The sequence below is a fragment of the Haliaeetus leucocephalus genome, unplaced genomic scaffold, assembly GCF_000737465.1.
Source record: "Haliaeetus leucocephalus isolate CR32 unplaced genomic scaffold, Haliaeetus_leucocephalus-4.0 Scaffold340, whole genome shotgun sequence".
Lineage (NCBI taxonomy): Eukaryota > Metazoa > Chordata > Aves > Accipitriformes > Accipitridae > Haliaeetus > Haliaeetus leucocephalus.
Window position 1 is genome coordinate 487,560 of NW_010972776.1, and position 12,884 is coordinate 500,443.

Below are 12,884 nucleotides of genomic sequence, written 5' to 3' on the forward strand. Positions count from 1 at the left end.
AACAAAGAAGAAAAAGCTGATGTGGGATTAAAAGAACTTCAACTCCCACCTGAGGTTTTCTTACATTTGCTACATGTAATAACTAGTTCTTCCTTCCAGCCCGCCCATGGAGCTATTGCTCTTCTTGATATACGAAGGGGTTGACAGCCCCTTTCCAACGTGCCCGTTGGAACTGCTCCCCAGTGCCGCCTCTGCCCCGGGGAACCCACCGCACCTCAGAGGCTCCCTGCAGCTTTCCGTTCTAAAGTGGTGTTTGTAACAGCAGCTGCATCTTCGCCAGCTTCCCAGAGAGCCAAGCAGTTGAATGTGATGGATCACTTGCTATATCAGCTTGGAGCTGTGATCACAGCAGCCTCAAGCTGAGTGAAGACTCGGGTTAACCCACCATGCCTCGCTTGCTGCTTCAGTCACACAGGTCACAAATGACGGGGTTTCTTGAGGAGTTAGACCATTACTCGTCCTTGGCCAAACTCATGTCAATCTACCAAGCAACCAACAGGACCACCTTCAACTGGACAGACAGCCGCATTGTTGAGTGGGAGAAATTTGCCGAGCTGGCTAAATACGAGCCGGAATCCCAGAAATCAACAGTGAAAGCTCTCCTAATCGTGGCGTACTCAGTCATTATCATCATGTCTCTCTTTGGGAACATGCTGGTGTGCCACGTGGTGCTGAAGAACAAGAGGATGCACTCAGCCACCAGCCTTTTCATCGTCAACCTGGCAGTGTCTGACATTATGATCACGCTGCTCAACACGCCTTTTACCCTGGTAAGTGGCCCGCTGTGCTGTCCCTTCAGCCAGGAGGGGACTCTCTCACAAGAATGCTGTGCCTGGTAGTCACACCCTCTCTGTGCATGCTCTTCTAGGACTGAGGCGTGAACCCAACACAATCAAGTCTAATAGACAACTCTGCCAGGCAAGTAAAATGCTGTTCAGCAACCTGTGGGCTCCCTTTGCTCCGTTAGACTCTGTTTCTCCTAAAAGTCTCTAAAGTCTCCCCAAGTGTGCCACCAATCCACAGCAAGAGCTTCTTGGGGAATGCAGAATAAGTGCCTGGAGGAACATGTACCTTTAACATACGTGCAGGAGAGCACTAGAGAGTCACACTTAAAACTTAGTGGGTCAAAACAACTCGCATGCCATTCATACTCGGGTGACTGGAAGAAAGTAGTTAAGCTTTTCAGAGCTGCCAGTTGGGTAAAGTCTTCAGTGAAAGCTCGCCAGCCCTGAAGGGGGGGGGGGGGGGGTGTGACCAAAACTTGGTCCACTTTTTCCAAATACAGTTGTTAGTATAATCAAAAAGTTATTACCGCTGTTCACAAACAGTGTTTATACAAATAGGCCAGGAGGGCTCTGTGGGTTTTGACCTTATAAACTCTTATGTAAAGGTGTTTCAAAATCCAACATAGCTAATCTTTCTTTGGGTTTCAGGTGGAGCTGCCCAGCCAGCCAAAACCCATGTGCCAGCTCAGGTGCAATCCAAAGGGTTTCCCTGTGGATTTGTTTTCAGTACATTTGCTGGCTGATGACCTGTTGTTTTCCCCTCAGGTTCGGTTTGTGAACAGCACGTGGATCTTTGGAAAAGCCATGTGCCACATCAGCCGCTTCGTGCAGTACTGCTCCCTCCACGTCTCCACACTGACCCTGACGGCCATTGCCCTGGACAGGCACCAGGTAAAACCTTGCCTGCCTGCCGTTCCCTTGCAAGGCTCTTCCCAAGCCCCTGTCAGTCTCGGTCGAGCCATGGGTTCAAGGGGGCTGAATCTTGGGGATTAAACCTACATCCAGTGAGAAGGCTCTAGAGCTAAATTCCAAGACGCCCCTCGTGCATCAGGGGTAGGAAGGCTTGATGGACTTCTGTAGGCTCCCAGGTACGGGGCAGGAGAGAAAACCCAAAATGCGGCATCACAGGTTTCACAGGACACTCCCAGGCTTTCAGTGGAAAAGAGTGAGGACACCTTTTTCAGGTAGTTTGAAAAGAGCCAGGTCCAACCTAGCCCACAAGTACGGCAGGACAAGTTGATTCAAGAGCCATGGGGGGCCTTGAAAGACAGCAGAGCCGACGCTGAGTGCAAAGCATTACTTCAGCCGTACAGGGAACTTTTCCAAGCTTTTTAGTCTACCACCCAAACCCCACAGAACACCAGTCTGTAGCATCCTGAGCTTAAATTCTGATTTAGTTGCCTGTTGGTTCTTTTGCTCTTTTTTTCCCATTGGGTATTTGCAACACCATCAAACTGCAGGACAGTTGGAGTACAAAGGAATTCTGAGACTAAAGTCCCGTGGTATAACTATGGGACTAATGCTGGACCAGTATAAAGGGGAGAAGCAGAGCGGGAAGTCTCTGTTGGAAATACTGGGAGGAGACTTCAGAGCTGTGAGAAGACTGTACCCACTGTCTGCCTGCAGCCCGGCTGTGTCAGCTGCCCACTGTGACAAACGCTTGCTGCTTTACCAGTACAGGAAATAGAGGGCAGCCCAGGCCACACGCTTATCTCTAGCAATCACTCTCATTTCCTATCAGCCAAATAGTATCTTCCAGACTCTCAGATTTTTATAAGCTCTTTACCTTTTCAACAAAGAAAATTTCATAAAAGGTGAGTTAGTGCCTGAAACGAGGCAGGGGGCTCAGCTTCATAGGTTCAGCTAGAACAGGAGACATTTCTTTATAAAAGATTCATACAAAATAAACAGGCATACCCATAAGTGAAGAGACTTGTGTAGATATCCTTTTTTTCCTACCTAATGTAACCCACAATTTAAGGAAAATGGTCCTCACAGAACAAAATAGAGGAAAAAGTTTATTTGAAAGCACTTCTGAGAAGACTGAAAAGTGCAATATTTCCCATTTTCCAGGTCACTGTAATAAGCAGGACATTTTCCTAATCATGGCTGTAATTTTCTTAACAGCATTAGATCATGTCAAAAAATGCCTCTGCTGTGTGTACTGGTGGAGGGACTTTGCTTTCCTGTGCAATAAAAGTCATGGTGAACTCTCTGTTGCAGGTCATCCTGAACCCACTGAAGCAGAGGATGTCGCTAACGAAGGGAGCGCTGAGCATCTCTGTTATCTGGCTGATGGCAACCTGTTTCTCCCTACCCCATGCCATCTATCAAAAGCTTTTCCAGTATAACTACAGGTGAGTTATTTCCCCTTCCAAGCAAGCACGAAGAGGTCCGATAGCCCTCTGCAGCAGTGGCTCTCAGTGGCGAGAGCTGCTGGAAGGGCTCCCAAGCTTGGGCAAGGACCTAGTAGAATCAGTGGGATTTTGTGTGTGGATGAAATTTCACTTCCCACAGCAGAGGCTTTGCCTGCTGTAAGAGCTGCCTGGCTCTCTGCTCTCTGCAGGGCATGCATGTCCTCAGGACCTGGGTTTGCTTTCACCATTGCCCAAATGCCTGGATGAGGGGGTTAGGCTCACCTCCCAGCCCCATGCTGGTGGCAGGCTCCAGGCACAGCCTGGCCAGGGCACAGCAGGTCAGTGAGACAAACCTTCTCCAGTGTCATGATACTGTCAGGAGGAGCTTTGTCCTGAGAAGGTCATTTTCTCCTGAGAGCCTTTCCTCTTCCTTCCTCGCACTCGCTCAGCTCCTTAGACCTAGGAAGACCATGTCTAGCCAACTTGCTCAGGAGGAGGAGGAGAGAGTCAAAGCTGCAGTTTGAAAAAGAGAGAAAATAAAACTCATGGTGTAAACATCTGGTACTGACATTAGCAAGACTATACAGAAAGAAGAGGGAGGAGAGGACCGCCTTTGTGAGTCAGCAGGGCCACGAACCCCAGATCTCCAAGACTTCATATGCTGATTCACATGTTTTAGCTCCCTTGCATTTCATCCATCTGGATTTATGAAAAAGCACCAGCTTTCCTTAAAGCTTGAGGCTCCTCTGCCCAATGTTACATAAACAAGAAAAGCAAAAGAGAAACCTCCACCTATTCCTCTGCAGTGAAGGGCTGGTGAGAGGAACAGTGCTTTGACAGGGACATGACATTGTCTCCGTGTGCTGCTTTGCCTTGCCCAGCAGAGAAGGGAGCTCTTTGCTTGGCTGAACACAGCAACAGGAGCTATTAGAAGGAGATGAAGTGGAATTTCACATCCATATGAGGACTACTGAAGTATCAGAAGAAAATGAAGGTTCTGATCTAGAGGGGAAAAAAAGAAAAGGGGAAAAACCAAAGCAGCTTATCTCCCCGCCCCTCCCTTCCAGCTGGTCGAGTGATGGCATTCATTGCTGGGAAGTTACCCTCTCCACCAGGGAGAAATACAGACCCAGAAGATTTGGGGTGGTTTGCCCTTGCAGTCTTTTGTTCCTCCATGGTACCCAACCTGTTCTGGCCCTCTTGTCCCCACCAGCCTGTGGCACTGCTATGAGTCCTCCTGGCTAGAAAACAGTCCATAATGCTACACAAACTGGTGTTTTTCGTGGTGGTGTGCCATGCTGCTGGTGCCTGCATTTCACAGGAATGCCAGACTGGAGGCCAAGGGGATAATCTTACAGTGAGCAGTATTTCCAACCTGAGAGCGGTGTCCCAGTGCGCCGGGTAAGGAGGCAGTAATAGGCAGCAGGAGAAAAATTCCTATTATAGATACTGAGCTTCTGTATAAAGGACAAATACCTTTCTTCTTACAGCACAGTCACTTCCCTCCCATTAGAATGGCAGGGAGAGTGTTTAACTCCCCGCACAGGCTTTTCATTGCTGTTTGTATATGAGATGTTACACAAAATGGGAGTGTAATCTGGGGCTTCGCAGCTCTTCCTCACTTGTGCTCGTGATATTGATTTGACTGAGAGATACCTCTGCAGGGGATATAATATCTTCAACTGCTGAGACTTTGTAAACAAAGTGTTGGGTTACTCCTGTACTCGCATTGCTTTGCAGCTGTGTTCGGGGTATTACTGAACAAATTGCTTATGAATGAACAAACGCCGCTATCTGTTTCGTAGCACCTGTCTCTGTTCATCCTTTAGCATGGCCAGAGGAAACCGAGCCTCGCATTGGCATGAGGCAGCTCAGCAATATAAGGACTTCCAGGACGTGCTATTCTCATCCCTGCTTTCCATTGAATAAAAATTGCAGTTGTAATATTGCTCGTAATAGCTCCTGCAGGGCCAGGGGCTCCTGAGAAGTGCCACCAGGGAGCTGTTGGGGTTCTGGGGACAGGAGAACGTGGGCTCCACCAGCATCCAACCTCCCCGGCTGCAGTGCACAGCAGTGTGGCCAAGTCTGTGGTTGTACCAGAATTCACCAAAACACAATGTCCTGTCTGGTTTTGCTCTCAACCAGCCTCTTCCCTGAAATAATTGTGAGCCTCTCCTACAGCTCCGTGCCCCTCCTTTAGAGGGTGGGAGGTAAGGGGGGCAGCAAGGGCAGCAGATGGTTTTTCGATGAACCTGCAGGCTTGCTCTGCTGCCTGCTCAGTTCAAATAGTGGTTTTAAGCTCCGCAAGCACCAAAGCATCACCCTTGCTCGGCCTCAGTTGCACTCCCGATGCCGATGGCCGCAGCCCAGACACTGTCCTGAGCTCAAGCCAATTCCCGGGGGGGCGGTGAGGGGTGACAGCCCTGCTTCTGCCCCATCGCTTCTGCTCTTTCCCTGTGGCTTTGCTCTTCAGCCATGGTGGGTCTGACCCAGGTTGCAGTGTCACCTTAGGCGTTGGTGCTTGCTTCCCTTGCCAGATCCCCAGTTGCTTTGGCAGGTCCCCTTTGGCAGGCAAGCAGGCAGGCAGGCAGAGCTGCCTGCAGGCAGGGGCTGGCCTCGCCCGTGCGAGGTTCAGAAAGGATGGTGTTCCTTTCTGCGTCAGTTCGCCTCTTGAGCAGCATCTCCAAGGTCCTCCACGGCCGCACTCGGCAGAGCTCTGCTCCTGCGCCCTTTGTCATCCCTCCAACAGCTGCATGCAGGCCCTGTTCACAGCCATCCATTTTCAAGCAATCTTCTATTTATGGCTCAAAAGCTAGCTCCAGAGGTTGAAAACAGGATATTAAAGATATTAATCAATACTGCAACGAATAATGCAGCTTGATGGGGATTACAGTCTGTGCTGAATACAAGCGAGCGGAGGATGAGTGTTGAAGAGAGAAGGGCAAAATGGAATAGGAGAAAGAAAAAGAGGGGAAAAAAGAAAAGGAGAAAACATCACCGGAAAGAAATGTGCAAGTGCTCCTTTCTTCTAATGTTTCATCACTTCCAGGCATCTGCTGCAGGATGCGGAGGGGACAGGCGGTGCTCTGCAGAGGGTGCTGGGCTGCGTCAGCTTGAGAGCCGCTGCCAGCCCAAAAATGCAAACAGAGCCTGGATCCGCTGGGTTGAATGTGACAGATTGCTGAAGTGCTGTTAAAATAAGCTATCACATGTAGTTAAACTCAGTTCTTTTGTCAGTTAAGCATCAGAAGTTAAACTGTCAGGCTTAAGTTAAACTTGACTTAAATGACCAGGTTTTCTAATTACCACTCCTGTTTTAAGATAGGTTTTAACAGCCAGTTTCCTGAAAAGCTGACGGAAACGGGATGGTCAGTACGGAAAGGAAGGAGTGCTGTCCATGCAGGTGGGGTCGTGGCTGTGAGGCTGTCGCATGGTCCCCAGCTTCCAGCAGCCCCTTCCCCTTCAATCCGTAACAGCTTTGACTTCCCAGCTGCTGCAGCGGTTTTCTGCTCTGGCCGAGGGGGTCCTGTGCCTGCTCAGGGCACAGACAGGCCAGTGTACCCAGATAGGGCACGGGCTGCAGATCCAGCCTGGCAAAGACAAGTCAGAACTACTGCAAGCGTGCTGCAGCAGTGATCCCAGCACGTGCTGTGACTCTGCTGCATCCCGGGAAGATCACGTCAGTTGTGCTTGGCCAGACCAACAGTTTGCACAGCGCACGTGCAAGAGGAGTAATACATCCCGGCCGGATTTCTGGGTGGGCACATTGAGGGAAACCTGGGCATAATGTGTCCTTTAACCAGGTGCATAGGAATCGCCTATGGGACTGGAGAAAAGCAGGAGTTAGGTGGGTCTCACCCACTGCCCTCATTCCTTCTGCACTGGGTTTTTGGGGAAGAGGAGACTGGCACTGCCATGTCTCTGTGCCCACGCACACAGGGAAGGGGCAGATGCAGCCAGGTCAGGGCTTCTTTCACAGTAGCCCCTTTTGTGAGAATAGGCCATTGGGGTGACTTTTGCCATGTTAAGGGGACACAAGGGACTCATTCACTTAAAATCAACTGCAGCTCCTAAGAGGAAACTCCGGTTTGTCTCTCTAAGAATGTCTTCTATCAGACAGCACAGCTATTTAAGGGGAAAGGAGATAACACCACACAGTAGCCTGGCTTATCTTTGGTGAGACAGACACAGAGAACATCATGAGAAGACCTTCTGGGAAACAGAGGTTTGACTGAACTTTGTCTTGTTGAGATGAGCAATACCTGGCTCTCCTCTGTCCAAACTACAAATCTGAGGTGGTTGTGGGTGGTGTGGAAGCCCCGCTGTGGTTTGCCAAATTAGCAGCTTCCATTCGCGCAGCGATGGCCACACACTATATATGTATTTCTTTGTTTTTCAAGGGAAGCCACTGTCCGAAGTTTGTGCCTCCCTGATTTTCCTGAGCCTGCAGAGCTGGTCTGGAAGTATCTGGACCTGTCTACCTTTCTCCTTCTTTACCTCCTGCCTCTGCTAATCATCACTGTCACCTACACGCGCCTGGCCAAGAAGCTGTGGCTCCGCAATGCCATTGGAGACATCACCATGCAGCAGTATATTACCCACCACAAGAACAAGAAGAAGAGCATCAAGATGCTGATGCTGGTGGTGGTGGTCTTTGCTGTCTGCTGGTTCCCTCTCAACTGCTACGTGGTGCTCATCTCCAGTCTAGGCATCAAGACGAAGAACTCCCTCTATTTCGCCCTGCACTGGTTCGCCATGAGCAGCACCTGCTACAACCCTTTCATCTACTGCTGGCTGAACGAGAGCTTCCGTTCGGAGCTCAAGTCGCTGCTCTGCATGTGCCAGAAGGTGCCTCAGGCTCCGGACAACGTGCTGCCGCCTGTGGTCACGTCCTGCCGTGAGGCATGGACGGAGCAGGCCAGGTACAGGAAGGGACCCGCCTCGCAGACCATTTGCTCCACCGTGAACATCCAGACGGTCGACACAGACCTGTGAGCTGCAGGGCTGAGGTGAGTTAGCTGGATTCAGTGGACACCAAAGGGCATCTCCCCGTTTCTCCTCAGGAACCAACGTTGCTGCTCTGGTGTTTTACCACCGACTTTTGACTTGTATCACCCTTTACTCGGTGCAGTGGGAGCAGAGCCCCTCAAACACCCTTCCCGTGAGCCCACAGCTGCAGCTGCTCCAAGGAGCAGGCATACGTGCAGGGGACATGGAGGTCCACAGACAGGGTGATTTGCTGCTTTTGAGGCTTTCCCATCTTATTACTAGCAGAGGGAGTGGGACCCAGGTTTCTGTCATTGCTCATGCTGTCCCGAGTCGCTGGCCTGTCTCAGCGCTCGTAACACATGCCACAACACGGGGACTTCGCAGAGCAACAGAAATGGACCTGTTCTGACATGTGTTTGAAGAAGGACTTGGCCATCCAGGTTGACTCCATCCACATGGAGTTTGAGCAGATAATTTACCCCAAAGCCTCCCAGCAGAGGTAAGGGTCAGTCAATAGCAGTTTCCCCTTCAGATGGTGCTGCTCTTCCTCCCCTCGCTCCTTCTGCCCTGGCTCTGTCCCACCCTTCCCTCTGCCACTTCTGGAGCTGCAGAGCCAGCAGCTGGAATGCAGCCCCCAGCTGCGAGGGGAGTGGGAATGCACGCCGGGCATCGGCGGCAGCAGCAGCCTTAGTCGGCACTCAGGTGGACAAATTTAGTCCATTGAGAATTTCTTTTTGTTTTTATTACTAATATATTAATTCAGGAAATAAACCTACACTGGCACTAAACAAAAGGCCATGAAATATTTCATCAGGGCTGTAGCATTCACTAACTGAAGAATGAAATCATTCTCCATAACTACTAATTGCTGTAAAAGAGTTTCATTTAAACAACGAAATTGACTCAGACTAAGAGGGAAGATTTTGTTTACAGTCCTTGAAAAATACAGTTTAATTTAGCTATGCTTGGGAGGCACGTGAAAAAAAGGATACAGAACAAAGGAAAGATTTAGTACATGAGAGACGAAGAAAAAAAAGAAAAAGACGGGGAAAGAGACATTAAAGGCAGAAAGAAGGCAGAATTGCTACATGATTTCACAAGCAGTGTGGAGCAGTGCCTGGGCACTGGGGAGCAGGAACTAGAAGGATCTCCTGGCCTGGCCAGCGACATCCCTTTCTCCATCATACCACCCCTCTTAAAAACTGCACCAAGACCAGTGAGGCCAGACTTCTTCTCCCAGCTTCCCTGGTTGAGCTTGAGCAAGGGACTTCTCTTACTTGGAGAGGACAGACAAAAGACAGGAAAATATTTATGACTTACTTATCCATCCAGACCTTGGGTCGAGTTGTCCTCAGTCCTTTGCTGGAAAAAAAGCTATATGTGTTTTGAGCCCCGACAGTTCCTGGGTAATCCTTCCAAACTCGGTGCTGGCGACTGGTACGTGCTGTGACAGTGACAGAGGGGCTCTGGTACGGACGCACCAGGGTGGTTACTCTCTTGTCCTCAGACCTGAAATTCAGAGGGAAACACTGTACTCATAGCAAAAAAAAAAAAACCCCAAACAAACTGCTTTGGATAAAAAGTATTCAATGTTGGTGTGGCCTAACCATGAGTACTGTGTGCAGTTCTGGGCCCCACCATTTAAGGAAGATGTGAAGCTGCTTGAACATGTCCAGAGGAGGGCAACCAAGCTGGTGGCAGTGCTGGAAGGCATGTCCTGTGAGGAGCAGCTGAGGACTCTGGGTTTGTCTAGTTGATGAAAACCAGGTGCTGGTTTTCAGTAGTTTAAAGGGAGTCATGGCTGCTGAGGGTCAGGGATGTTCCTGGTCTACCCTGGCGATAGCCTGGACTGAGCTTCTGCCTGGGAAGGAGGTGGGGGGGGACCTGGGTTGCTGACAAGGATGTGCTCCCACCACCTTCCAGGGGGAGGATAAGACAGACCAAAGAATGGAAACTAAGGATTGATTTTTTTCCCCATTTGTGCAGTGAGAAGGAGCAGGACAGCAAGAAGGGGAGGTCCCCACTTCCAGGCCACTTGACCCAACTCAGCCACGTCCCTGCATCTCAGGTGTACATTGCAACATCTGCACGAGGAGAAGACAGCAGAGCATCATGAGCAGCAGCAGAAATGGATGCATACAAAATCCCTGAGGCGTTTCACTTGGAAACTAACAATTATTTGAACGTGGGAATTTAAGGCAGCTTGCCACTGGGTGCAGGCACTGCCTTCTCTCTGTAGAGAGCAGGGTCCATTTTCAGTTAAAAAACATCATTGTGAGTTTTTCAAAATGTTAAAAGCATCTCTAATTAATGAGCATCACATCATTTAATTATTAAGAGAAGCTGTCATTTGCCTTTTTACTGTTCCTCACTTTTCATCAGCTCTTAGTGAATGGCCCTGAAACTACCACATATTTCACTTGATTAAAATATTATTTCTTCCCTGTGGAAAGGTGGATGTCAGTATGGAGCTTTCAGTTTCCACTACAGAAATGCAGCAGCCCATTTCCGCTCAACTTATCTTCAGAAGTTTAAGAGACTTTTTCCCAAAAGTTGCAACCCCAACATCCTTCATCCTTTGATTGCTGTTGCACAAGGTTTGAGCATGAGCTGAGGATGTAAATGAAATGGTTATAAGGCACAGTGGACAGGCTTCTCCCAGCAACTGGAAACTTTCCTTCGAGAGTGGAAACGTGAGTGATGGCAGCCTCTGGGCAAACCAGGAGATGGCCACGAAAAGCCTGTGAGACGCGGTGTCATATGGGCACAGGAAGGAAAACAGTCCTGGGAGGTCCTACTTTAAAAAGACTACCTGGAAGAAGCCCCCCACTCCTCAGAGTTCAGGACAGGGATGAAAAATCAGCAGAAAAGAGAGTTCAGCAAATGTTGGGTAAAGCGTGGAGTCACCCAGGGCCTGGCCTGGGGGCAGAAGGGGACAGCCTGAGACCCCCACTTGGTGCTTGCTCTGGATCTGGAGGGCTTGATCTGGGCTATTGAACTTCCCTGACATGCTCTCACAGGGCCCCTTCAGAAAACAAGGTTTAAACTCACTATTTGCCAGTAGGTAACAGGATTCATGCCAAGTAATAAGTGAAAAAAGAGTACCCATCTCTCGTGCCATAGCAGCAGCGCTAAGTGAACTGTGATAGCAGCCTCCATCAGTTAATAAGGCAGCCGCAGAGCTTGATTAGCTGTGTTTCATGGGCTTGTTTGCCGTTCACAGTTATTCAACTCATTCAGATAGATTCTCACGAAAAACACCACTGGTGTCACCCAAAAAACCCATGCAGCTTTTAACAAAAACACTCACCTAAAATTTCATCCTGGATGAGCATATTCTTTGCTATGTTCTATTGCCCTGGACAAAACTTTCCAGGGCTCTTTGAATACCACTCACAAAACAAACATTTCACAAAGAAACAACAGAAGGTGGAAAATCGCACCTCACCGCCCCCAAAAGCTCTCTGTAACAGCTAAGGGAGCTGTGTGGGACCTGACATCCAAGCAGCAGTGCTGGCATGGACTGCTGGCCCTGTGCACAGTGCCGTGAACAGCCTGTTGTTCTCAGTGTGCCTTTCCATAGGCTGCTGTACGACGCACTGTGCACCAAAACTCCCACAGTTTCTAAAGAGATATTTCTTACTGTGTTTTCTTTCAATGTACATATTATATCCTGGGTTTTTATGAAATAACCATAGCAACAACACTAACACGGATATCTTCAATGAGAAATATTAAGCTATGGCTCTTGCTGTGATTCTGAAATGAAATCTGCTCTGTTGGCAAATTCTGGGGTACAAGCCAAGCCACGGATTAAATCCCATCCCCAGGGCTGTTTTACAGTGCAAGATGGATAGATAGAAATTTTCAGTAATTTCTTGAGATGTTTGCCCAAGTATACTGGTACAGACTGACTGCTGGTTTCCTCAGAAACAGCAAGCAAACCTTGGAGTTGTACCTGCCCATCATCCCTTTGATAGGAAAGCTGTTCTGGGACCCCACTGTCACGTCTAGTGGCTATGGGTGAAGTAGAAGTCTCTTGGAAATCTCTCAATCTTGTGTTGAGTCCATCTTTAATATTTCTTAGGTTGGGTTTTTTGGTTGGTTTTTTGTGGTTTGTTTTTTTTTCCTTCCTTTCTTTCTTTAAATGGCTGCATAATCTTTTTCTGGAGGAATCAAAGACCTCACTCCAAAGAAGTGGGTCTCTTTGTACTCCCTTGATCTTCTGCTAATCCATGTAGTTATCTATCTCTTGCTGTGAAAAATAACCTAGCTGGTTTTCCTTGGATCTGTCAATCGTAGCATCTCTTCATCGCTGAATTTTTCTCCCCTAAATGGGCATGATGTAAGAGCTGACTGTATTGCATCTTCGTAATGGCTTAGCTATCTAGACTGGTAATTATCAATGCCTGAATGAGATTCAAAGCCTTGCACGCTTTGCCTCTTGCCTGGAGGCTCTTGTATCACTTGAGGATGCCCTGACTACCATGGCAGCACTCTCTCAGCAGCATTCAGGCAAACAATAGGATGCACAACATAAAATAAACTGAGTTATGTTGTTTGATTTGAGCAAGGCACAGTGACTGAGGGGCAAGAGATTGCATCTCTGCTGAACTACAGGTGCAATCAGAGCGCTTACTTAGCCAATGTCTGGAAAAGAGAATCTAAGAAATTCTGCTTTTGCTGAAACAGATCAAGGTCTGAGCCAACTCAGCAGGTAAATAGATGCTTAAATCGTCATTAATTTGTCCTC

The 12,884-nt window shown here is 48.8% G+C and overlaps 1 protein-coding gene across 1 annotated transcript; it reads left to right on the top strand.

Annotated features, from left to right (window-relative positions):
• The first annotated feature begins 422 nt into the window (after positions 1-422).
• Positions 423-8,137, top strand: LOC104834854 (probable G-protein coupled receptor 83). Its single transcript, XM_010572520.1, has 4 exons — positions 423-770; positions 1,551-1,676; positions 3,009-3,142; positions 7,543-8,137. Exons 1-4 carry the CDS (start codon positions 423-425, stop codon positions 8,135-8,137), a joined length of 1,203 nt encoding a protein of 400 aa, XP_010570822.1.
• The last annotated feature ends 4,747 nt before the right edge of the window (positions 8,138-12,884 follow it).

Coding starts and splice junctions, on each gene's coding strand:
- LOC104834854 (XM_010572520.1), top strand. CDS start 423: ATGACGGGGTTTCTTGAGGAGTTAGACCATTACTCGTCCTTGGCCAAA. Junction 771..1,550: donor TCAACACGCCTTTTACCCTG/GTAAGTGGCCCG, acceptor TTTTCCCCTCAG/GTTCGGTTTGTGAACAGCAC. Junction 1,677..3,008: donor TTGCCCTGGACAGGCACCAG/GTAAAACCTTGC, acceptor TCTCTGTTGCAG/GTCATCCTGAACCCACTGAA.